The sequence below is a fragment of the Fringilla coelebs genome (genome assembly GCF_963513975.1).
Source record: "Fringilla coelebs genome assembly, chromosome: Z".
Classification (NCBI taxonomy): domain Eukaryota; kingdom Metazoa; phylum Chordata; class Aves; order Passeriformes; family Fringillidae; genus Fringilla; species Fringilla coelebs.
In genome coordinates this window covers 61,894,849-61,917,651 of record NC_140031.1, presented here as the reverse complement: position 1 = coordinate 61,917,651, position 22,803 = coordinate 61,894,849, and the positions used below count along the sequence as shown (strand labels likewise).

Here is a 22,803-nt window from a genome sequence, read left to right as displayed (position 1 = left end):
TTTACCACTGTTCTTACCCTGTGAAATGTGCTTGACTGAGCTGAGTTGCCCCAGCTGACTGCACAGCCGTGCCTTTAGCAGCGTCTGCATCCACCACCCGGTGGTTTTGCAGTTCCGGAGAGAAGTGCTCCCATGGCAGATGGCACTTGCTGGTCCCATCTAGCCCACGAGCCGTCCCTCTCTGCTTGCTTGCCTTCCGTAGGTGGCATCACCCTGATGAATCACTTTCTTCCCGAAACCCGTCGGAAATGCCCTATATTGTTGCTGCTATTTTTCCCGCGGCTGTAGCTGACATCCCGCGCCCCGCTGCTCTCCAGCTCCGCCGTCGCGTTCCTGCCGCTGTCCCGGGACCGCTGCCGGGGCCCCGCCCCGCCGGCACCGCCGCAGACCGGCCGGGCAGGAAGCGCGGGGCGGCGGCCGCCGCAGGTATTCCCGCCGGCGGCTGCGGCTTGCGGCGCCGCCACTCCGCTCCCCCCTCCCAAAATCCCCGAGCGGCGAGCGGCTCGGGTGCGCCCCCGCCCCAGCCGGGCGCTGGTACAAGCGGTGCCAGGCTCGGGCCAGCCCCGTGCCAGGCGCCGGCCGCCGTCGCCCGTAGCTCGCGCGGTGCAGCTGGGCTGGGAGGCGCTTCTGCGGGAGGCACGGGGAGTGGCGATGGGGGCTGCCTTGCGCTGATGGCACCAGCAGCTCCGGAAAGGTTTCTGCAGGGTCCACCCTGATCCGTTTTCATTGGTGAGTCAGTATCAGGGCAGCTTTCGGCTAAATATATCTTTCAGACAGCTCCCCGGCAGTAACTGGACCGAAGGAAACCTGAGACAGACGCTGCTTTTCTGTTGCTGTTGGATTTGTTGGAGGCTGTGGGTACCTGCTTGGTGGTGCTTGCAGCAATAGCTCTGTGACAGGAGACGGTGACTTCCAGGAGCTCCTCATTACTTCCCTTAAGGAGGTGAGCTCTTATCTAGAGGTCTTTGAATGCAGCTCTGACATGATTCCTTATGACTTGTTTCTTGAATGCAATGCTTACTAAATAACCTAAATTAAATTACCTAAAAGTTTGCTTGGTCCTGTTCATGGTGTGGACCCATAGACCATCATGCTGGCAAGAAGTAGAAGTGTGATGGAATCTGCAGAGGGTACAGAAGATACTTATACTGGTACTGACATAAAAGCCCCAGCATCTCTTTTGGAAAGTTGAAAGTGTTTGTTCCTCCTGATGATATTTCCTTTATGATAAGCAAAATTAACTTGGAAATGAAGTTTTTTGTGTGTGTTTCGGAAGTGTAGTTGAGGCAACACCTTCTCAAAGAGTGCTTGTGGTTGGCGTTTATGATTGTGTTCACAACCATGATCCACAGTGTCATGGGAGTGAACTAAAAGAATTTAAGTAGCTTTTCACAAAGACTGATAGTTGTCTGTAAAGCTAATGTGGGAACAGGAGGGGGCAGCAGTAAACATGTTGGGGCTTAGCCCAGAGGCATAAACCTTCTTTCAGTCATGAGGACAAGTTGTTCCTAAGAGCAGAGGAAAAAGATCAGCTTGGGAAACATCTCAGTGTGCTCCATTGTATTATCTCATTGACATGTTGCCATACAGCTGGATATTGTGTTGAATAGTTTTGTGTCTGCAGTTGGATTCACACTAACTTAACACTGCAGTGATTTATTTGCTCACATATTTGCTTCAGCTATGTTGGTGTCTGGAACTGAAGTTTCAAAAATGCAAGAAGCTATTTATAGATACTTTTCCGGAGTGTTGCTAGCTTTCTTTATCAGGAACTGTGGGTATCTGCCACTCCGAGCAAAAAAATCACACCTGTCATATGGTTAAACAATTGAAAAAGTGCTCAGAGACATGGTAAGATTGCCATCCTTGCATAAAGAAAAATTTACCTGAATGTGGGCCTGTGTAGCTGGCTACAGCTTTTATATCTGAGGGATAAGCTGAACTTGCGATTTACAAGGGTCTTCTCCAGCCCGAGTTTTATCTTTCTCTTTTACACTTCTGTAAATCACTCAGGTGATTACTTTATTCACTAAGGCAACCAAGTCTCTTTTGCAATGACCACAGAATTACTTTCTCTGGTGCATAATACATCATATGAATCTGTCCTACTGGATCAAGAACTAACACGTAACATGCAGGCATTTTAACAACTATAGTCAGCTGACACAAATTATTCATAAGGATGCTGCAGAATGATTTATTTTCTCCAGATGCTATGGTTTAAAATATTAGTTGAACATTCAGTGCAAATACCAGGACACACTTACCTGCAATTCATTGACCTGACTATGTGCCTACCCACAGAGCTTGTTATCTTGCCATGTTTTCTGCTGCTGTTCCTTAACATTGAGTACTGGTTATTACTATTGATTTGGTATGCCCATAGGCTGTACTTATTTTTCCCACAAGAGCTTATGGTACTGTTTCTTGGCTGCTAGTCCAGCCTAATTTAGGAATGAAAAAGGGAGAAAACATTAGAGGTCATCTGAGCAGAGGAGGGCAGGGAGCAATGACCAAAAGTAGAGTTGGAGACCTTGGCTGGGTAGTTTGAAAGCTAGGAAGTATTTTTTTGTCATGTGGCAGACCTGAACTTATTCTTTCCTTTTTTACAGTGATGATATAATTGGGTTTGGCTTATTTACCTAGAGAATTTCCTGTTTCAGCCTACTTCCTTAAAGAGATGAAGAAAGGACCAGAAAGCAGAGCATGTATGCTTGCTGCTCCAAGCAATTTAGTGGAGTCAGATCCAGACATTAACAGCAGCAATGGAACCCCAGCAAGAGAGAAAGAAATGCTTCCTTCTCCCGGAGAACTTGAAAATGTACCGCTGAAAACCAGCACAGAAACATCCAGGAAAAAACTCTGTGGTTATTTAAATAAGCTGGGCATCAAGGGGCCAATCAAGACCTGGAAGTCTCGCTGGTTCTTTTATGATGAAAACAAATGTCGTCTACTATACTACAGAACTGCCCAGGACATTAATCCTTTGGGGTCTATTGATCTCTCCAGTGCCAGCTTTGACTGCAAAATGGAGAATGGGGAAGGAGTTTTTGAGATCAGAACACCAAGCAGAGCTTTTACTTTGAAGGTAATGAAAAATTCTCAGTCAGGACAGATACATCTGTACTAAGGTATCTTTTAGCTCAAGTTTCATTTGAATCCTCATAGTTTGGATTGCTACCACTTGGACCTAAATTACTTGCATTGTTTTGGCAACTCCTTACCTGTGAGATGGCTGTTGTTTAATACTAGGAATAAAAGCTGAACTGTGTGCGAAATTAAAGTAATTGAGGAGTCCAGCAGTCCATATGTAATTTACAGAATAGAAATGAACTCCTCTGTCTAAAATGGTTGTTGCAGGAGGATTCTTTGCTAGACTTTTATTTCTGTGTAAGTAATTGTTAAAAACTCTGGGGATGCTTCCTGTCTAAAACAGTTAGGACATTTCTTCTTAGTCTTGGACCATAATAAACCAAACCACATTTAAAATTAGGTCAGTGGTCCACTGAGATTCTACCCCTTAGGGCCATACTAAAAATTTCCTCTGTCCTCCCAAATCAGTGTTAGGACCAGAGGATACAGATACAGCATAGGCTTGACACAGCTGACCTTTATTCCTGCTGGCTTGTGCAGGAAAGTGGTGGTCATCTCCTCGGGCTGTGTCTTGTGTTGATGAGATGATTCTCCTCCCTTTCCTGTTTTGTTAGGCAATCAGCAAACAGGCAATGATGTACTGGCTACAGCAGCTACAAATGAGACGTTGGGAATTTTGCAACACTCAGAGCAGATTTCCTGTGGGCAGCTCCCAGCTTGTGAATGAACCTCTGGCTGGAAGAACAAGTAGGTGTTGCACATGTTAGCCTTTCTTTTGCTTTCAGCCCCCTGGCGATAAATGGTGTTCCTCTTCTGGAAGTGGGTAGAAGTTTTGGCCAGGCTTTTAAAGTGGGTGCCAGCTATCAGTACTTGGCCAATGTTTGACACTTCTGCCCTATTATGTATAAAAGTGAGAAAGCTACCTCCTAATACACAGCATATGGAAATTACCAGGTGTCTTGTGATCATCTTTATTTTCCTCACACATGTGAAAAGTACACATTTGATAAATCACTCTTGTAAGGCCTCTGAAACTTAGAGCAAGTAAGGTTTTTTTCCAGCAGGGGGCTGAAGATGTCCATTCCTAGAAGCGGTAGTAGACAGGTCAGTGGATCAGGGGAGGCCACAACCAGGGTATCCACCTGTTCAGTAATGACTAGATGCACGTTTTGTTTGAAATAAATAATCTCCTCCCTAGTGAGTGTCTGCTCTGAAAGGTTCTGGCATCTTGCTGCAGCAGGCAAAAATTTGGTAACAAACTGTGCTTGCAGAGTGTTATCTGCACATTAAAACTATCAAATGTGGTTTGGAATGTGGGAAGAGAACAACAAAATTCTCCTTCCATGTACCTTTGGTCAGTCAGCGTTTGATTGTTTAAGGTTAGTCATGCTCATATATATGGTTGAAATCACTTGATTATCCTAGATCATTCTGTTTGTACATGGAAACTTACGTAATTTAACCTAAAATTAAGGATGTCTACCCCACTGTCCTTGACCACTTGAACATATAATATGTACCTGTAGCAAGCTGTTGTGGCTGTCAAGTTACTTGAAAGACCCAAAGTCCAATGGAATTCTGTCTTGTTCATTTGCTTTTGTGTCCTGTTTTGTTTTTACATTTGTAGATGTAGTTGACAATGAAGACTTTCTGCCTCTTGTGAAAACACCAACTGAAGCAGTGGGTTTAAAGGCAGCATCTTTGCCTGCACCCCAAACAACTACTGCTTTGCAGAACATCTCCCTTAAGCACCCTTGGACAGAGATACAGTAAGTGCATGAAGAGAACTGCAGTGCAATTAACATGCTGGCCTGCCACTGTGTGCCTTCTTTGCCTGTCATGTATTGTGTGAAATGGGACTCTTGCCTAGGTGGGAGAACTGAGAAGCACCTTTTTGGAGTCTAGTCCAGGCCAATGTAAACTTCCTGCAGGTTTGTCTTTCACATCCCCCTGTTCTAATGCATTTCACATAATCTAGTTCTCTTAGAAAAGATCCTGGTAGCAGATCTAGGACTTGGTTAAGCTCTCTTCAGCATAGTTAGTGCTTTTTATGCCTAGTGTGACACATCTGCACAGCACTCTTGGAAGAGCACATGATCAGGTTCAGCTGTACTCAGTTGTACCTACAGAGTAGGTAGTCACAGAAGCCCATTAGCTCTTTCCAGTAGTTTCAAGGGATCTTGAGTGTAGTGTATTGAGTGGGAACTCCAGGGAAAAGGAGCTTGAGGCTGTCACATGGCCTGACTGCGCAACTTGTTCTTGCTTGCTGAGTTTCAAGGGTGTTAGTATTCCTACTGCCTGCTTCTGTCTGCTGTTGCAATGGATAGCCCCATGAGGTTAAAAGTTACTGGTCTTGGGCAGTTACAGTGTCACAAAGACAACCTCATCAGTATCTCTGTGTTTCCTAGTCACTTATTTACACATAATCAAAAATGAGTAAGTGGCCGTAGGTGTGGTAGGCAGCCAGGCACCTGCCTAATATTGTTGGTGTGGAAGTTGCCTGTAGTTTTTTTACCACCACTGCTGCAACTACAATCTGATGCTTATATGAAGAAAGATCCCCCATGAGGCCAGAGTTTCATGTAAACAGCTTCATTTACAGTTAGGAAAGCAGCAGAGGCTGAGTCTTTTCTAAATCTCAAAACAAGAGACTTGTTTTCTTTTAGCCGATGGACAGCACAGGAGGAGCAGGAAAACACCTGTATGCATACTTTCTGGTACAGGTTTTACACAAACTGCTTGTACGTTTGTAGTTCCTCAAAGTCAGCTGTTCTATTTTTCAGGCTATGCATTCTTTCCTACTCACGTTGATTAAAAATAACACAAACATGTCTTTGGCCCCTGCTCTCATGCCGTGCTTTTACTCAGGTGTGAGCTTGAGTAACCAGTTGTCTCTTTCCAGCTTCAAGTTGTATTTCTCCCCTTGTTCAGTAAACAATTCTCCAGGCTCTATCACTGTCAGGCTGGGTCTTCATGAGCGTAGTACATCTGGATCCCTGAGCTGCTATAGACTCATGGAGAAAAGAGTGAAGCATTAGATAGGGAAAAATAGGAAAATTGCATTGGATGAGTAGTAATTGCAGACTACAGGGTCTGCTAGTCTTACACACTGTAGGTTCTTCAATGTCAGCAGTGTCTGCTCTTCTGCTCTGGAGCCTTACAGTAGCAAGGCAAAAGGATGATAGTATCTAAATGGCAGCTTCGTTTACAGTTAGGAAAGCAGCAAACACTGAGTCTTTTATAGATCTCAAAACATGAGACTTGTTTTTGTTTTTTGTTTTAGCTGAAAGACAGCACAGGAGGGGAAGAAAAAGACTTATATGCATGCTTTCTAGTACAGGTTTTACACAAACTACTTGTACCTTTGTAGTTCCCCATGATTTTATCAAGTCTTCTCTTACTGCTTCTGGCAATATCTGATAGCAGCAGTTGTAACAAACTCTTCCTGGGTCTGACTCCAGTTTTGTTCCTGAAACTCTTTACTACGTTGTAGTTTATGACTTTGTAAATAACTTTTGGCAAGGTTATTTATTAAATGTTTCAGAGCACAGGACCTGTGACTACTTCAAAAGTGATAATTTGTCCCAGTTTTGGCTGTGTTGTAGGTAACTGAGCTTCTCTTGGCAGCCTTTCTTGGCACCTGCGGATTTCTGCAGTGAACTAAGAATAGGGATGGATGAAGGAAGTGGAGAGGGAAGGATGTGGTTGGTTTACTGTTACCTTTGATTCTCTCTTTGGTCTGATGTGTTTATGTATGGGGCTTAAGCACATGGGGAAAGATTATCTGATTTGACATTGATGTGCTGTACTGATTCTGTGGCATCTTTCTGGTTTACACTAGTTACAACCTTGCTCTCCTCAAATCCACCAATTCTATACAGAGTTAATTTTCTCAGCACATGAAGGGGATAAGTTTTGGGAGGAGGGATGAGAAGTAAGGGGAGGTAAGGAATTAATAGTTTGAATATGCACTGGCTGGCTGCAGTGATCTGACTTCTGTTCACTAGGCTGTCTTGATCTTTTCTTGTTTCAGAAACACTGTCTACAATATTTGTGGCACCAAGCAGCTCTGGGGGAGCAATGAGAATGTCTTTAGCTTTGATGAATTCCAAGAGCATCCTGAGAATGTGGATGAGGAGCAAGAGGCAGAAGGTGCAGGTGATTATTACTGAACTGTGTGAGCTGACTGGGATGCCTTCTAGCCGGGATTAGCAGGAATGGAAATGAGATGGCAGCAAGGGATATGGAAACTCTGTTACATTGTTTCAAGTCTCTTCCTGTCTTGTTGCTACAAGACTGACTCTTGGCTCTGCTTCAGAATCCATCTATCATCTACATCTGGAACCTCCTGCAGAAGCCAAAAAAAAAAAAAAAAAGACCAAAAGAAAACCAGCCCTCAAACAAATAAAATCTACCAGATTTATTTCTTTGAGGTAAAAGTATAATTGCTGCACAGTCATAAGCTAAGTGTGGCAGCATGCATACCTTTCCGAGGTGGTAACTTCCATTTGCTGTGGGCCAGATTCATGAGCAGGGTGCAAGGTGGGTTAACAGGTACCATAAACCATCACAACTTTGTTTATTGTGGGTGTATCAGTGTGTGATCCCTACTGTTTTGGCTCCAATCCTATGGGTCAGTTTTCCATGTCCTGTATGTCATCCTTCTCTGTGGAACTGTTGAATCACCATAGCAAGACTTGGGAGTCCATAGTAGAAAAGCAATTCTGTCTAATTACATGTATCTCCCCTCAGTTAAGGAAGGGACCCTGGAAGACGGGAGGATGGGGCCCAGGCTGAATTGGATTAGGAAGGCCAGGTGGATGAACAGTGGCTTCCCAGGTTCTGAAGAATTGTCACGGGAGAGGAACTCAGTGGATAAAGTGAGCGTCCTTCAGCAACAGATTCTGACACTCACAGAGGAAGTCAAGTCACAGAAGGTGAGCGTGGTGAAGAGATGGCTGTTTCTAAGGGTCAGGGCCCTGAGGCTGGTTACAGAGACTCCCTTTCACATTGGTGTGGTAGAAGCTCTGAGAAGGGCTCTGCAGACAGTTACTGGAGAGCAGTTGAAGCTCCTGGTGTTACCACCTTGTGTATGCCTAAGTGTGCCCAGCACAAAAGAAGACCTTCAGCTGTTTCTAGGAAGTGCAGTAGGTGTAAGAGGGAGGTAAAACAAATCCGAGTGTACTCTGCTGTTATCTTGCTTCTTCATCTCTGTTGTTCGCTAAGTTCAGTCCTGAATAGGTACTGTGACACTAATGAGAACTGCCAGGTGGAGTCATGGTGTTAACAGCAGGTCATTCTTTTTGAACAGTGACCCACCTGTAAGGTGTGATTTGACTGTAAGAAGTCAGGGCATGGGTCACTGCAAGGGCTGTCTCTCATGAATGAAACTGTTCCTCAAAGCATGGAGCAATGCCAGGTTCTCTGGCAGAAGAGGCAGGAGAGCCAAGTCCCATGTTGGGCAGTCTGTTGTGTGCTTGATTTGCTTTCTTAAGTGTTTGAGATGGGAGAGCCTGAATCAGCAGTGTTGTGGGGCAAGGTTTCATGTCTTCATGCAGGATAGAGTGAAGGAGGACTCTGTCAGAAGGAAGGTTAAAATGGATACTCCAGTTTCCGTCTTGTAGCAGAGGTAGTTGCGGACTGCATTATTTCCCTCCCATGTTACCTCACTGCTGACCAGTTCATGTTCTCTGCTGGGCCTCCAATAATGACTGTAGGAAAGCCAGAGTTCAGACAGTGTGGGCAGCAGCTTTTCTGCTACCAATCCATATCAAGTCATCTGTGAACTGCCACAGAGACCTTCCAGGCCCCACTCTGAGAGCAGAACATCTCACAGCGGTGTCACTGTGGATTCAAGATTTCTGCATTTTTTCCTTCTGAAAGGAATCAATTTCAAGATATTTCACTGTTGGGTCTGTGCTGTCCATAATGCCATTGCCCTGGACAGCACAGTGCTGTAATGGTTTTGCATTCCCTTTCCAGGAACTGGTGAAACTTCTCCACAAAGCTCTGGAGGCAGCCCAGCAGGAGAAGCGAGTATCTAGCATGTATCTCACTGCAGCAGAAGACAAGGACAGGCTGGAGCTGGTGCGCCACAAAGTGAGACAAATTGCAGATCTGACAAGTCGACTGGAAACTCTTGAACAAGAAAAGAAGGAACTGGAACAGATACTGACTTTGAGAGACAGCCATATCCAGGAGCTCAAGGAACATGTGCAGCTTCTGATGGAGAAGAACCATGCCAAACAAGAAGTCATCATGACCTTGACAGAACAGATGGCTCGAGAGCTCTCTGACCCCCTGCAAGAAGCCAACACTATCACTGTAGAGACATTGTATAAGCAGCAGGAGGAGATTGAGCATCTGAAGGTGTGTGAGATGGCACAGGTCTTTTGGGTCCATTTTTATGCCCTCAGGTTCAGTGGGAGGATGTTCTTTGCAGTAAGCACAGAATGTACTTCTGCTGGTTGCTCCATCCCTTTCCAAATGAGAGGAGCACTGGAAGGGGCTCACCTGCTGCCAATAGGGTCCTAAAAAGCATCTGGGCCAGTTTCAGCTTCAGTTTAGAGCCTGTTTGTTTGACTTCCTGTCATCATTCAGGACCTGCCACTTTATTTTCTTTCTTTTGTTTCACAGCTGCAGCCTGACTTGCTGCCTTCACTTACTTTGTTGCTCTATGTTTCTGTCTTGCAGTTTCCCAATACATCCTGGTTCTTTCAGATGATGGCTGTTGTATGCGCACAGTTGTAATTATGGGTTAGTGTGAGGTGGAGAATTGCCAAAAGAGCCACTTTCTGTGGAGAGTGTTCATTTTTCCTGCCAGCCATGGGGCTGAGATTTGTTTCATATTAAAAAAAAAAGAAAAAAATAAACCAACCAAAATTAAACTCATCAATCAAGCAAAACACATGTATTCTTAATCTGAAGTGAATCCCTGGGCTGGATCTCTCCAGTGTTTTTAAGTATATATATATATACACATTTGGTGTTTTCAGGTGTCTTGTTGATGCAAGACAATATTGTGCCTTGATTTCCTTTGTAGGTAATGTTTGTACTTGGGAGTCCTCTTTGCTCCTCAGAACACAGAAATTTTGAGATATTTTATTGTCATTAACTTAATCTGATGTCCCTGAAATGTGAGGGATTTTAAGCCCCTCAAGATCTCTCCTTGTGTGACTGTTTTGCTTCATGGCAGGATGATATTGATGCATACAAAACCCAGAACCAGTTTCTCAATTCCGAGATCCACCAGGTTACTCGACTCTGGACAAGTGTTGCTGAGAATGAAAAAGCTCTTCTGATGAAGGTAAGGCCAAGTGACCTTTTTTCCTTGTTACTGTTACTAACTTCTTTTCAAAGTTTCAAACTGTTACAAATTTATTTTCAAGGTTTCTATTCTGTGGGCCAGAATAGGTTTTGATCCACAAGGAATAAGCTTTCTTGTGTTTTTTTTTAGTGCGACCTCCTTATTGCTTTGTGGTGTTCCCAAATTAGACATGATAATTTTAATTCTTCAACAGAAATAAAATACCCGTGAAGATCAGTCTTAAAGGTGCTGAAACTTAACCCAAATTTCTGCATTTCAGCTATGCAAATAAAAAAGCAACCCTGTGTCGGCAATCAGAAAAGTTTCCTGAGAGCTGACAGATTGAGTCTTGGTTCCATGGTTTCTTTGCTGGACTTGGCACTGCTAGGTGGCAGCATGCTTGAAGTGCTGCAGTTAGATCAGAGTTCTTATGTTTTCCTAAGTTTTATTTTTATTTCTAGCTGTGTAAGTGTGTAAAACCTGGTTACTTTCAGAATTGTCTAATCCTATTTTCTGGTCCTGAACCACTCTCAAAGCTGGAGCTGTGTGCCAGATTTTATTTTGTGGGTTTCCTAGGATTTACTTCCCTGGGTTTTAAGGTATTGTTGTGAAGGAGTGCCTTAGATTGCTTAAAAAATCACTGGCAAAGGGTAGGCACAGCAGATTCAATATTGAAGTAAAAGCATGGCAAAGCTCATTACCAAGGTTCGCTCTACTACTCACTAGATGGTTAAAGCACACAGAGATAAAATAGTACTAACCTATAATCTGTCAATCTAAATCAATCAATCTAAAACTAAAAATCAATTAAAAATCTGTGTGGAAGCTGGGGATTGAAAAGGATAAGGATGGGAAAGCTTTAGCATAAAAGGAATAACGGTGGCCCTCCCATCGAGCCACAAGGTTCAGTGTGGACTCCTGTGCAAAACTTAACTCTGGACTTGAACAATAGTTTGGGCCTAAAGATTTTAATGCACTTAAACTTAACAGCACTTAAACAAAGGCTGAATTTAAACAATTTACAAAAGATTCTATGAAATTTACTTCAATCACAACAGTAAGTTACTGTTGTGATTGCTGTTACTGTAAGTTACTGTACTTACTAACCTAAAATACTTGAGACCCTAGGATTCCAGGTACTTTTCTGTAGCATATTCACACAGACCTAGAGTATGTACAAGGTACCTATGAAAATTCTCCCTCGAGGTCAGTGAAGTGCTCATTTCAGATATCTGTGTCTTCTCAGTAGGCAAAGGGTTGAGGGGGTATTGGCCCAGGCTTTGTCATCATTGTTTGGCAGTGATGCTCCAAGTACAGCAAATCTGAGAGCTCTCTGGCTCTGAGAGGCCCCACTCAGAGGGAGGTTGCTGGTAACGGCCCACTGTGGTCCAGGAAAGTTCAAAGGGTCTCACTTGGGACCACTGTTTATAGTTTCACAAGAAAATTGACTTTAGTCATAGTAATTTGCTATCCTGGCTGCAATTGGTAGCTTTTGAAAATTTGATGACAAAATGTTCCTCCACTTGAGCTTGCAAGAAAAGTAAGTTTCCAATGGTGTTTTTTAAAAACCAAAGCTCATTAGCACCAATTCCTGGGAGCAGGCAATATTTCTGAGAAGGACAAGAGCTTAGCCCAGGTGCTGTTCATCAAGACTGAGGCCTAACAAGCGTTTCTGAGATTGTAATGTGGGAGGATGTTGGTGGGGGAGTGCACCACTACAGGTATGTCTTCACAGTCATGACTTCTGCAAGAGGGCAAAAAGCTGCTTCTGGACTGTTATTGCCATTCTTACATCTGTTTGCTTTCTAGCTCTTTGAAACCCTGCCTTCCTCCTAACTTACTGACCTCTCATCCTGACACTGCCATAACCTTCAAAAGGGAAGTAATCACATGAGCCCAGCATGCTCAGTGTGAGGTAAAATGCTCACTAAAGTGGTAGTATGAAAGAAACCATGCTCCTTTCTGTCCCATCTATATGCAACCTAATTCTCTCTGTTTTGTTCTTGTTTTCAACTTCTGCATACCACTGAATAGGAGTCTTCACTGAGCTTCCTGTGAGACACTGGGTGAGTCATTTCACCTATGTGGCCTCAGTTCCCCACTTGTGGAGTGCATTAATAATCCTTATTCATTTTTTTTTGCTTTCTGTGAGCAGGACTAAGGTGGTGGCAGGTACTGTCCTGCTGTTTGATTTCAGTCTGGCTTCCTGTGCATGAGAAATGATGTGTACCAGTGCCATGGGACTGGGGATGCTGAGGGGCATATGGTCACCTAGTCTGTCGTGCTACCATGTATCCTGAAAGTGCTATACTCACAGCTCAGTCTCTGGAGTGGTATGTTTTATCAGGACACAGCTCATTGTGGTGTAGAGAACTCATCTGAGGATGAGGGGAAAAGACAGCAGAGAACTCAGATGCAGAGCTGGCTCTTTGCATCCTTAGTTGAGCTGGTGGGGTGTGGCCATCTACTGATGCAATGCAGTAGTTAAAGGAGTTGATGATGTAGCAGGTCTCCCACTCACTAAGCAACTTCTGCTGCATGCTAGTTACTGCAGCTTGTGCTTGTTCATAGACCGTGATGATTCATTCATGGCTGCAATTCCACTGATTGTGGAAAATTACTAAATGTGTTTCCTGGGGCTTTGCTTTGCGGAAGTCTTTACTTTATGTGCAGACCAGGCCAGTAGAGAGCAGTGGCAACACAGGAAGGACTACCACTGAACGAGCTCTTTCCTTCTTGTTTCCCCTTCAGTGTGCCTGCCTGCAAGCAAAAAACTGCCAGATGGAGAGCAAATACCTGACAGTCTTGAGAAAGCTGCAGGAGGCTGTGCCTGGCCTGCCCAACTCGCATGCTGAATTGGTGAAGAACCTAATCCAGGAAGCTCTCCAGTGGGATGTGAAGGAAGAAGCAGAAGAAGGTTTTAACTTGAACCCTGTAAGGTAAGAGTTGAGAGCACGGGGATATTCACAGCTTTGTAGAAGCTTGTCTGCAAAAGGAAGTGTGCAGGCAAGATACATCTAAGACTGTACCGGGGCCTACATTTGTGTCTATGCCTTCCTGCACAGTAAGGACCCCTGTTCTGTAGCAGTTTCCATTTTATCTGTTTGGTCAGTCTCCCACATTCTCCAAGTAGCTTTGGAGATGATGTCACCCTTGAGCCGAGAATGACACAAGAACAGATGAGAGACCCAATTGCAAGAGGAGAAAAAGAAACTTTATTACAAAGGATTTTTCGGTTTATATAGACCGATGTGATACATTTCACTTGATTAACTAGTTAATAAAAAACATCTTTCTCACACACCATCCTTGAGAAGAACAGGAAAACAGAGTGGAGAAAGACCACCTGCAGATTGTTTCTACTAATAAGTTATCACATTCCTACAACTCCCTAAAATTCTCACAAGCTACTGTGAGTAACGATTGCTGTTTCTCTCTCCTTGACCAGGCTTGCATCCACAAGATGAGACCCCTTAGGTCTCTTTGTCAAGAATATGATGATAACTTATAACTTTCCCACCTTGTGGACAGATGGTGCACAAACCTTGACAAGCTGTACTATCTGTACTCTTGGTGTGTTCTGATCAGTAAAAGATTTGCGTTGTGTACAAGGAGACATTAGAAGGGACTGTGGATCTCTGTTCTTTGATCTCATGCCCCAAAGCCTTTCCAGTCCTCTCCTACAGAACTGTCTCTGCACTGGGATGGGGTAGGGAGAAGGTATGCAGGGCGAGCTCAATATTTCTTTGGGGGCTGATGAGGGGTCTGCTGAGGTTGGTCTGCAGCTCAGAGCAAAGTTACACTTGAGTTGGTGTGTGTATGCCAGTGCTGCAGATTCTCATTTGTCTTTAAGGCTCTGAGGTAGGCAGTCACATGCAGTGAAGTGAAAGATTACAGTTACAAATAAGTGTTTGAGATCACCTTAAAAAAATCCCTAGCAAGGGTGTCAGAAAACCCCAGATTTAATATTAAGTGACAGCACAATAAAGTGAAGTTGAGGCCTAAGGAGCATTTCTCAGATCTGAGTGCAGCCTGGAAAGGGAGGGGGGAGGGGGGTGCCCACCCACAACTACTTGTGCTCTGGTATGGGTGACGTGAGCCTGGCATCAGGCTGTAGCTGGGATGATCCCAAACAGTAAGTGTCCTTGACACAGGTACCAGCACTGTCATTTGAACTAAACACTGCCTTGTGTCCCTCCAGTGAGTATGATGAGTATGGGTTTATGACTGTACCTGACTATGAAATTGAGGACTGGAAACTCCTGGCCAAAATTCAAGCCCTTGAGATAAAGTCCAACAAACTGCGGAGCCAGGAAATAGTGGAGAAGCCCCTCCGTGACAGATGGAACAGCATTGGAGAGCTGAACCCCTCTGCAGAGCTGAAGAGTCTGATCCGAAGTGGCATCCCCGTGGAGCATCGGCAGCGGGTGTGGAGGTGGATGGTCAGCCGGCACTGCAGCCCGGTGCCTGGCCACTACCAGCGGCTGCTGGAGCAGAGCGCGAGCACCGAGCACCCGGCCTGCCGGCAGATTGAGCTTGACCTGCCCCGCACACTGACCAACAACAAGCATTTCTCCTCTCCCACCTCCCAGCTCATCCCCAGGCTCCGGAGGGTGTTACTGGCGTTCTCCTGGCACAATCCTGCCATTGGATACTGCCAGGGATTGAACAGGTATGCTGCTTCTTCAGGAGATGGCACTGAAAAGGTGTAGACACATACTCTAGTCTGAGATTCAAGCAGCCTCAGGCTCTTGCCTCTCTACAGTTCTGTCCTAGCTGTAGGTATTTAATTGCAGAATTCTGCATTTGGTGACTTATTTTTCATCCAGTGTTGTTATTGGGATCCAAAAAGCAACAGGATGCACTTGCATGGCATCTCTATAGTTACAGAATGGGAAAGAACAGCTATAGGAGGAAGAGTGAAGCAGTCCCAGAATAACACCTCAAGGCTGGGACTGAATTTTTAAGTAGTAATGTAAAGTAGTAAAGCAGGACCACCCTGGTGGTTCCCTTTTTTGCTGGGAACAGTTGGAGGAAATATTGGGAAGTGTTAACATGCAAGGGAGTCACAGCAAATGACACAGACTGAGGAAACCACAGTTGTTCTGTCTGGAAAAGAGAAGATTCAGAGAATATAAAAGTTTCTTTCACTTCCAAAAGAAGGCTACAGGAAAGATGAACCTAAATTTTGTAGAATTGTGCTGCCAAGTAGAAAAGGCAGTAGGCATTAGCTGTAAGAAGGGAATTTCTAGTTAGACTTTTTCACATGAGGGAGGCCTGCGTAAACTATTTATTCCTATTAAATCTTTAGATGGTCTTCAGAAAGATCTTTGGATGGTCTTCAGAAAGACGATAGAAGCTTTCCTCTAGAGAGCCCTTAATATAAGGTATCATCTTTCTAGTCTGTCTAAAAGGCAGCAAGTCACAGCTGAAGGAGGTCAGGGCTGTAAAAGAATGTATGGAGAGGTGAAGTATATCACATAATATGAAGTACCTCTGTGTGACCTTTTTCTTGTATTGGAATAGCCCAAATCCGCACATTACTAACTTCAGCAGATCTACAGAACATTCCATTAGCTGGGAAGCCTGGCTTTGTCACATCAGTTCCATATGTTCTGACAGAGCCACATGGGAAAGGAGATCTCATCCCTGTGGTTCCTTCAGAAACAGATCGCTTGCCTCTGTCTGGCTTTCCTGCCACATTTGATATTTTGGATGCTGATGGAGCTGGAAACATGCAAAAAGACCTCTTATATTCTTCAATTCCTGTGTTGATGTCTCCTCCTGCAGTACTGAATTCTCTTACCATGTCTTGTCCATCACAGATTGGCAGCTGTTGCTCTTCTGGTCCTAGAAGATGAGGAAAGTGCTTTCTGGTGTCTGGTTTATATTGTGGAGAATCTAATGCCGGCAGACTACTACAGTGAAACACTAATAACATCGCAGGTGAGCTGAGCACCCTCACATCTGCTTGGACTCTCATACAGTGATATGAAGTAAAGATTTGAAAGTGAGTAGTCAACCTGCTGTATGTTTGATTTCTCACAGGATAGTGATACCACCTTACAATCCCTTCCATTGCAGAGGTATTGGAGACTTGAGAGTACAAAATTGTTACACTTACACAGAGCAACAAAACTGGTCACCAGCTCTAGGAAATGAGGTACCACTCCTGAGTAATAAAATGAAATCAATTTAGGCAGAAGGAAAGTGCCCCATTAATTGCACAGTTACTTATTTTAAAGAAATTTTAATAGAGATGAAGCAGGAAATTCTGGTATGTATAGACTGAATATGAGGAAGGCACCATTTTGCAGCTTCTTCAGTTTTTAAAGCTGAACTCTATCTTTGGAGTGCCATGTACATATGGATGAAAATGCTGAGATTTTTATATTCACTGTATTTGCCTCAGTTCATAATCAAGCATGGTGTTAATTCTCACCATGGGGCTCTCTGCACATCAGAAAAGATTCTGGCCTTGTGATATCAATTGTTGTGCTGCAAATAGTTTACCCACCTGATTTAAAATCCCTGGATTTCAAGGCTTTCAGTGTGTCTTGTGTCAGATATAGTATGTCCTCCCAGGCAGACAGAGATAAGCTAACTCTCATATAATTCAATGGAATTGTAATTGTGTGCCCATACCACCCACACCCATCAGTGCCTGGTCTGGTAAGCCTTACTTGTTGTGTCTGTTGAGTGTGATCCTTTCAGAGAAAAAAAGGTTTGTTTTTATCTGTGGGCCCACAATACAGGAGGCTTCACGAGTCATCAGCTGAGAGTGACTGATACCAATGAATTTGTTGACTAACATTTACTGGGACAGTGGTGTGGTGGTGGAGAGGCCAACTCACAGACTGGGGAAACAGTTATATCACTTTGAAGATAGCAAAATGTCTCTCCAGAGGAGGTTGTGTTAGCTGTGGGATTTAATAGACAGCACTCAATACTGCAGAAGTAGAGACTGACAGGGAAAATATGCCAGACTGAAGAGGCTCGCCTACATTCGGTGAGAAAACATTGTCAGCTGAAAGTCTTTTTTAGAAAGAATTTCTGACCTCACGGTTGGTATCTGGAAGTCTAGCCAAGACCCATGTAAAGAGGAGCATCTAAGGTGATGCTTTGGGGGTTGGCTTGATAAAGTGACTTGGCTGGAAAACTTAAAATTGCAAATTTTGAAGACAAAGCATATTACCTGTATGGTTTGTACCCCTTTGCCACAGCTAAGTGGGCTGATACAGATGGGACATTAATAAGATACAGCAGAGGGAAGCCCTGAACATGGTCCTACTCTTTAGCACTTACCATCCAGAAAGCATGGCTCTGATGACATGAAACCTTTACAAACCCGGATCAAGGATCTCACTGACTGCATTTCTGTGTTTTGGCTCATGCAACCAGAAGCAAAGCACAGACAGTACTCAGACCACAAAGAGAAGCTTAAGTGAGAAGATCAGGTTCCACTTGCAAAGTCAGAGGTATTCAAGGTGTTCAGTCTGTTGGGCTGTTGTAGAGTCATTCAGACCTTGGTGGGTTTTAATGCCTGTCATTCAATTGGATGCTCATGGTATCACAGAAAATCCCTGTAAGACCAATGCAGGAATATGTGTCAGATTTTCCCTCTTGACTTTGAGACTGGGTAGGAATACGATTCTTTGCATGAGAAGATGGTGTATTCCTCTGGTTATATCTTGGCCTTGTTTCAGCTCCATGCCTTGCTCTGGATGCCACATACAAGTACATTGCTCAGTGAGTTTGGAGGGTTGGGAGACAAAGGATGCTCTGCTCCTCCTAGGTGTGGTTCACTAGAAGGCAGCACCAGTGATGACCCTAACATGCAAGGGCCATTGTGCTGTTGCACCGCACCTCTCCTCTAACAGCAGGACTGCTCTTGACTAGGACTTCATTGTTTTCTTTTTTGTCTATTTTAGGTAGATCAGAGAGTCTTCAAAGACTTCCTGTCTGAGAAGCTGCCTCGCCTCATGGCTCATTTTGAACAGTATCGGATTGATGTCTCACTCATCACCTTCAACTGGTTTCTGGTGGCCTTTGTGGACAGCTTGGTCAGCGACATCCTCCTGCGAGTGTGGGATGCCTTCTTGTATGAAGGAACTAAGGTGCAACTCTCAATCTCGGCCTTCCTCCCATCTGTACCACCTCTGTGGCATAGTGACAGGGGGTGATGGGTACGCATATATCAAAGATACATGAGGTTGAAACTGCTTGGCCTATCCTGCCTGTTTGGTGGCATGCCTTGAAATCTCCAAGCCCCTGTTTTCTATGTACTTGCTGCTAGTAGGCAGACCTAGTTTCTGATTCTGTGCACTTGGTACTTTTTAGCAGATAGTTGTGCTGCAAAACATCTCTCTGTTAGGCCATGGGGTCTCCTACTCTGTGACACAACTAAGAGTATTACAAAGATAGACAGTATCTGAAAATGTGAGTCCTGCATTGTCCCTGTGCATAGGCAGAACTGCAGAGCACTTGTGAAATCTCTGTGGGGTACTTTTGTAGAGCATGGTATTGTCTGTGGTTGTAATTTAGCTAACAGATGGTCGTTCTTTTGAGATTAGCTCTGTACACCTTTAGGCCTGCCCTAGTACATACTGTTGAGAGCAGGAGTAACCCTGGATCTAGTCTGTACTGCAGTGCTATGTGCCCAACACCATCTTTCATTCCAGGATGGCCTGGACCTTAAGTTACTTAAAACTTTATCCACTCAAATACCTTTTAACCTTACAGGTCATTTTCCGCTATGCTCTTGCAATTTTTAAATACAATGAGGAGGAAATCCTAAGAATTCATGACAGTGTGGAGATCTACCAGTACCTACGCTTTTTCACGAGGATGATCACGGATGGCAGGTAGGACTGAGTTGCAGACAAGCTTCCATTCTGTATTTGTACTTGCTTGCCTGTTGGGTCAGCTTAACAGGAGTTGTGACTAGTTTATTAAGAGAGAGACAAATGCATTGATAGATTTGTGGGACCTGGATCCATTTATCTCTTTTTGACTTTCCCTTCATGGCATTACTTGTCTTTTTGGCTCAAGCAAAGGCATGCTACAGCAGAGCAAGCCAGCTCTGCTGTACACCCAGCAAGTCTGGGTCAGTCTTCTGGTAGCAGCTGATACTCGTGCTAGTGAATGCTGGGTTTCTCTCAGCTGTAGTTGGGGTGTTTGGGAGCACAGCAAACCCATGACCTTGAATGACAGCATGTCTCTGAGATGAAGATTTCTGTGATCAGAAAAGCTCTAGATCAGGAACATTCCTCCCTGACAGGCCATCAGTATTGGCATCTGATCCATTGTCTCCTAAATGATGGCTGCACACTGATACCTTAAAAGGTGGGATGGTATATGTGTGTGTGAGGTACTGCTTGGGTTGGTGTTTGTGTGGGAAAGAATTCCTTTAAGACTCGGCTGTTTGGTGACTTCTTAGCTTACAGAGCTGAAGTCTGTGGCTGTACTCTTTAATACCCTGGAATGCTCTTGGTGTATCTGCAACCATGTGTGGTACTTATTTACCAGTAAATAAGTTGACCACAGCTGTCCTTTCTGTCATAGGAAGTTGATGAGCATTGCCTTCAATGACTTAAACCCCTTCCCCATGAAACTGCTGAGGAACCGTCGGTCAATGCACAGAGAAGAGCTGGAGGCAGAGCTGTGTGAACTTGAACAGATCAAGGCAGCCTATGTGAAAGAGAGAGCAGAGCTGGGACCTCAGGACCTGGAGGAGGTTGTCAGTGAAGAGGAAGAAGAGAGCTAACAAAAAGAGAGTTTGTCATCACTTCCCTCCCATATTGCAGAGGGTCATTAGTAGCAACTGTCAGTAAGAAATGGACCAGAAGGGGAAGTGTGGTCACAGGAGTTCATCTGCCCCAACAAGCAGGGCTGTAGTCATGGGACCATTTGGAGTCAGATTTATAATGGATTGGAAGGTGTCAAAGGAGTTTAATCCTCTTCTCCATTTCTCCCCATTTAGCCCATCCTGTCCCATGCAGTTCAGGATTACAGCTGAGGGTGCAGAAGAAATATCAGTTGCGGTGTCATGACAGGAACTGACATGATGCAAAAGACCTATCAGGGCTTTTATACATTTTCTGATGGACGTTTGAATGAGATCTTTACCTACAAGTAAAATCTCCAGAGATAATGAACCAAGAAGACTCCCTCATTACCTAAAGCTTCTGAATTGGTCAGGAAAAAAATTTCTCTTAGAGGGCATGGCGCCTTCAGTGTCTAGCCTGCCAGGAGAGTGTGTTTTTAACATTGTTACTGATCAAGACACTGTCTCTAGGTGAGTATTAGGTCTGTGAAGGCTCTGAAAGCTGGAGGACATCATCCCATGGGATGCAGGCTGGGGCAAGGAAACAGATTGTGGGAGAGTAGAGTTGCTTCTCCAGTTTGGATCCTGTAGAAAGTTCATGGGAACACAAGATGTGTCTCCTGCTTGGCTGGGAAATGTTGTGAGCTTTCTTCCTCATGTTTAGCTTTTAGGCCCTGGCATCACTCTGTGCTGGTGCGTTTGCTCCATGGAGGAACTCTAATCTCCATATGAAACCAGTCTTCCTGCAGGCATGGCCTAGAGTTACGTGGACTTTTACTGGGGACAAATGGATTTTCTGATAACCTCACTCCTGGCCATCTCTCTGCCCCACAATTACAGTCTTTCTGTGCTGGATTTTTACATTGATTATGGAAGGTGTTTTGTCCATGACAAATGGCTGGTAGTGAACCTGAAAATCCTGGAAACAAGGTCACAAAAGATGACTTGATATTCTTTAGAAAAAAATATTGATGTCCCCTGAACCAAGGAGCTGGCCTCCATAGGTCTAGCACAGAGAGATGCCCTATCTGCCTTTGGGAATGGGATCTGATAGCCTTCTGCCCTCCCTCCCAGGTCACCCATCCCCTGGGCTAGATACCCTGCCTGTGCAACTGAGCCCTCCACAGACCCAGGATGAGTCGAGTATTTACACAACTTCTTTTCCTTAACACAATGCAGATCCTGCTGCCCCACTTTCCTGCTGAGTGATGTATTACTCCAGGTGTGCCTGCAGTGCTGGCAGTGGCAGCATGCAGCAGACCCTGCTGTAAGGGGGCTCTGTGTTTTTAGACTGACCTTGAACCCAAGTGGCTTATGCCTTCTTTAAATATCTGGTGGTTGATAACCCAACCCTTCAAGCTGTCAGTGCTCCTAGAGGAAGGAAAAGGAGGCATTCATAGCCCACAGTGTTCTCAGCCCCGTGGGCTATAGCCAAGATGACAGACTCTGGGGAAAACTTTACCTATTCACCTGAGACACATGGTCTGCCTCACTGGGCAAGCCAGCCAGTTTCAATGCATTAAAGAAGACTAAGTTGGGAGAGAGCTGTGGAGGCCAACCACACAGCGGAGAAGTAATCAAAGTGGAAGTGAAGTTTTGGGAAGAGTGGATAGATCCCCTGAAGGTCACCGAGAGCTGCACACATTAAAAGCGTGGGATGAGAAGAAAATGTTACTGGAAGCCTACTACAGTATCTCAAAAAAAATGAGCTCATTTTAAAAGTATGCCACATAGATAGGGAAGCCTAGAAGGCAGAAGGTTTTTCTTCACAGATGATATTGCTAATCTAATTTATTTATACTCTTATGTTCACGAGTGCACACAGAATTTTGCTGTTGTTACAGACATTATCTTCTAAATCAAGACCATGAAAATTAGAAGTTTACTTACCATTTTGTTTCCTAGAGCTTTCTGCAACAGCTTAAAAATCTTTCCTCCTGACTTGCCCTTACATTTAATAATAAAGACATTTGAAACTTGTATTATTAGACTAAACCATAGCCTGACATATGTCTACAGTATGTAATAAACATTGGTCCATGTGATACGTAAACTCTTCTGATGTAGACATAAGGATCAAGGTATTGATCCTGATGGGGAATTCTGAAAATAATTTTAAAATTAAATCAGAAGGGAAGACATGTGAGGGTTGTTTATAAGTTTCTTTTCTTTTGTGTCTTCCTCAGCTCTTGGTTTTGGTCCACATGTATTTGCTGAGGACCATCTTCTCTGGTCATATTGATAACCAATCACTTGTGGTCATTCCGTATTAAACTGTGGTGAGTGCAGGAATACCTGCAAGGCCTATAAAGACCTGCACCTTGGAGCCAATCTTGCATGTCCTCGTGGGCTCTCATCTACTTTCCTTCTGCTTCAAAAACTTCAGTGGTACTGAAAATGTTGAACTCAGGTCACAAAATTGCAGTTGGGCCAGACACATGTCCCTCAGGCCCCTACAAGACCTGTAGTGACTATCAGTCAGTGCCACGGGTGTTTTGAACCTCTTGGTTACCTCTCCATGAAGCACTCAAGAATGATTTGTGCTGCCACTGCCAACTGTGAGCTGTTGGGGCTGGGA

At 44.3% G+C, this 22,803-nt stretch overlaps 1 protein-coding gene across 5 annotated transcripts; it reads left to right on the top strand.

Moving 5' to 3' along the window:
• Positions 1–607: 607 nt before the first annotated feature.
• TBC1D2 (TBC1 domain family member 2) lies at positions 608–22,261 on the top strand. 5 transcript variants are annotated; one of them, XM_084225335.1, is made up of 15 exons: positions 777–943; positions 1,770–1,851; positions 2,664–3,088; positions 3,708–3,840; positions 4,721–4,862; positions 7,127–7,251; positions 7,846–8,030; positions 9,076–9,462; positions 10,289–10,399; positions 13,151–13,338; positions 14,601–15,071; positions 16,225–16,345; positions 18,331–18,516; positions 19,142–19,263; positions 19,964–22,261. In XM_084225335.1, exons 3-15 carry the CDS (start codon positions 2,681–2,683, stop codon positions 20,163–20,165), a joined length of 2,781 nt encoding a protein of 926 aa, XP_084081461.1. In that variant the 5' UTR covers positions 777–943; positions 1,770–1,851; positions 2,664–2,680; the 3' UTR covers positions 20,166–22,261. The 5 variants fall into 5 exon arrangements, 4 of the variants coding, with proteins under 4 accessions (XP_084081460.1, XP_084081461.1, XP_084081462.1 ...); XM_084225334.1 differs by lacking the exons at positions 777–943; positions 1,770–1,851 and adding an exon at positions 608–729; XR_014616919.1 differs by lacking the exon at positions 1,770–1,851 and having other exon boundaries at positions 18,335–18,516; positions 19,964–20,100.
• Positions 22,262–22,803: the final 542 nt, after the last annotated feature.

Bases quoted from the DNA above. Each gene is read 5' to 3' on its own strand.
- TBC1D2 (XM_084225334.1), top strand. From the start codon at position 2,681: ATGAAGAAAGGACCAGAAAGCAGAGCATGTATGCTTGCTGCTCCAAGC. The intron at 3,841-4,720 runs GTAGGTGTTGCA...TTACATTTGTAG, and splicing joins ACCTCTGGCTGGAAGAACAA to ATGTAGTTGACAATGAAGAC. The intron at 10,400-13,150 runs GTAAGGCCAAGT...TTTCCCCTTCAG, and splicing joins AAAAAGCTCTTCTGATGAAG to TGTGCCTGCCTGCAAGCAAA.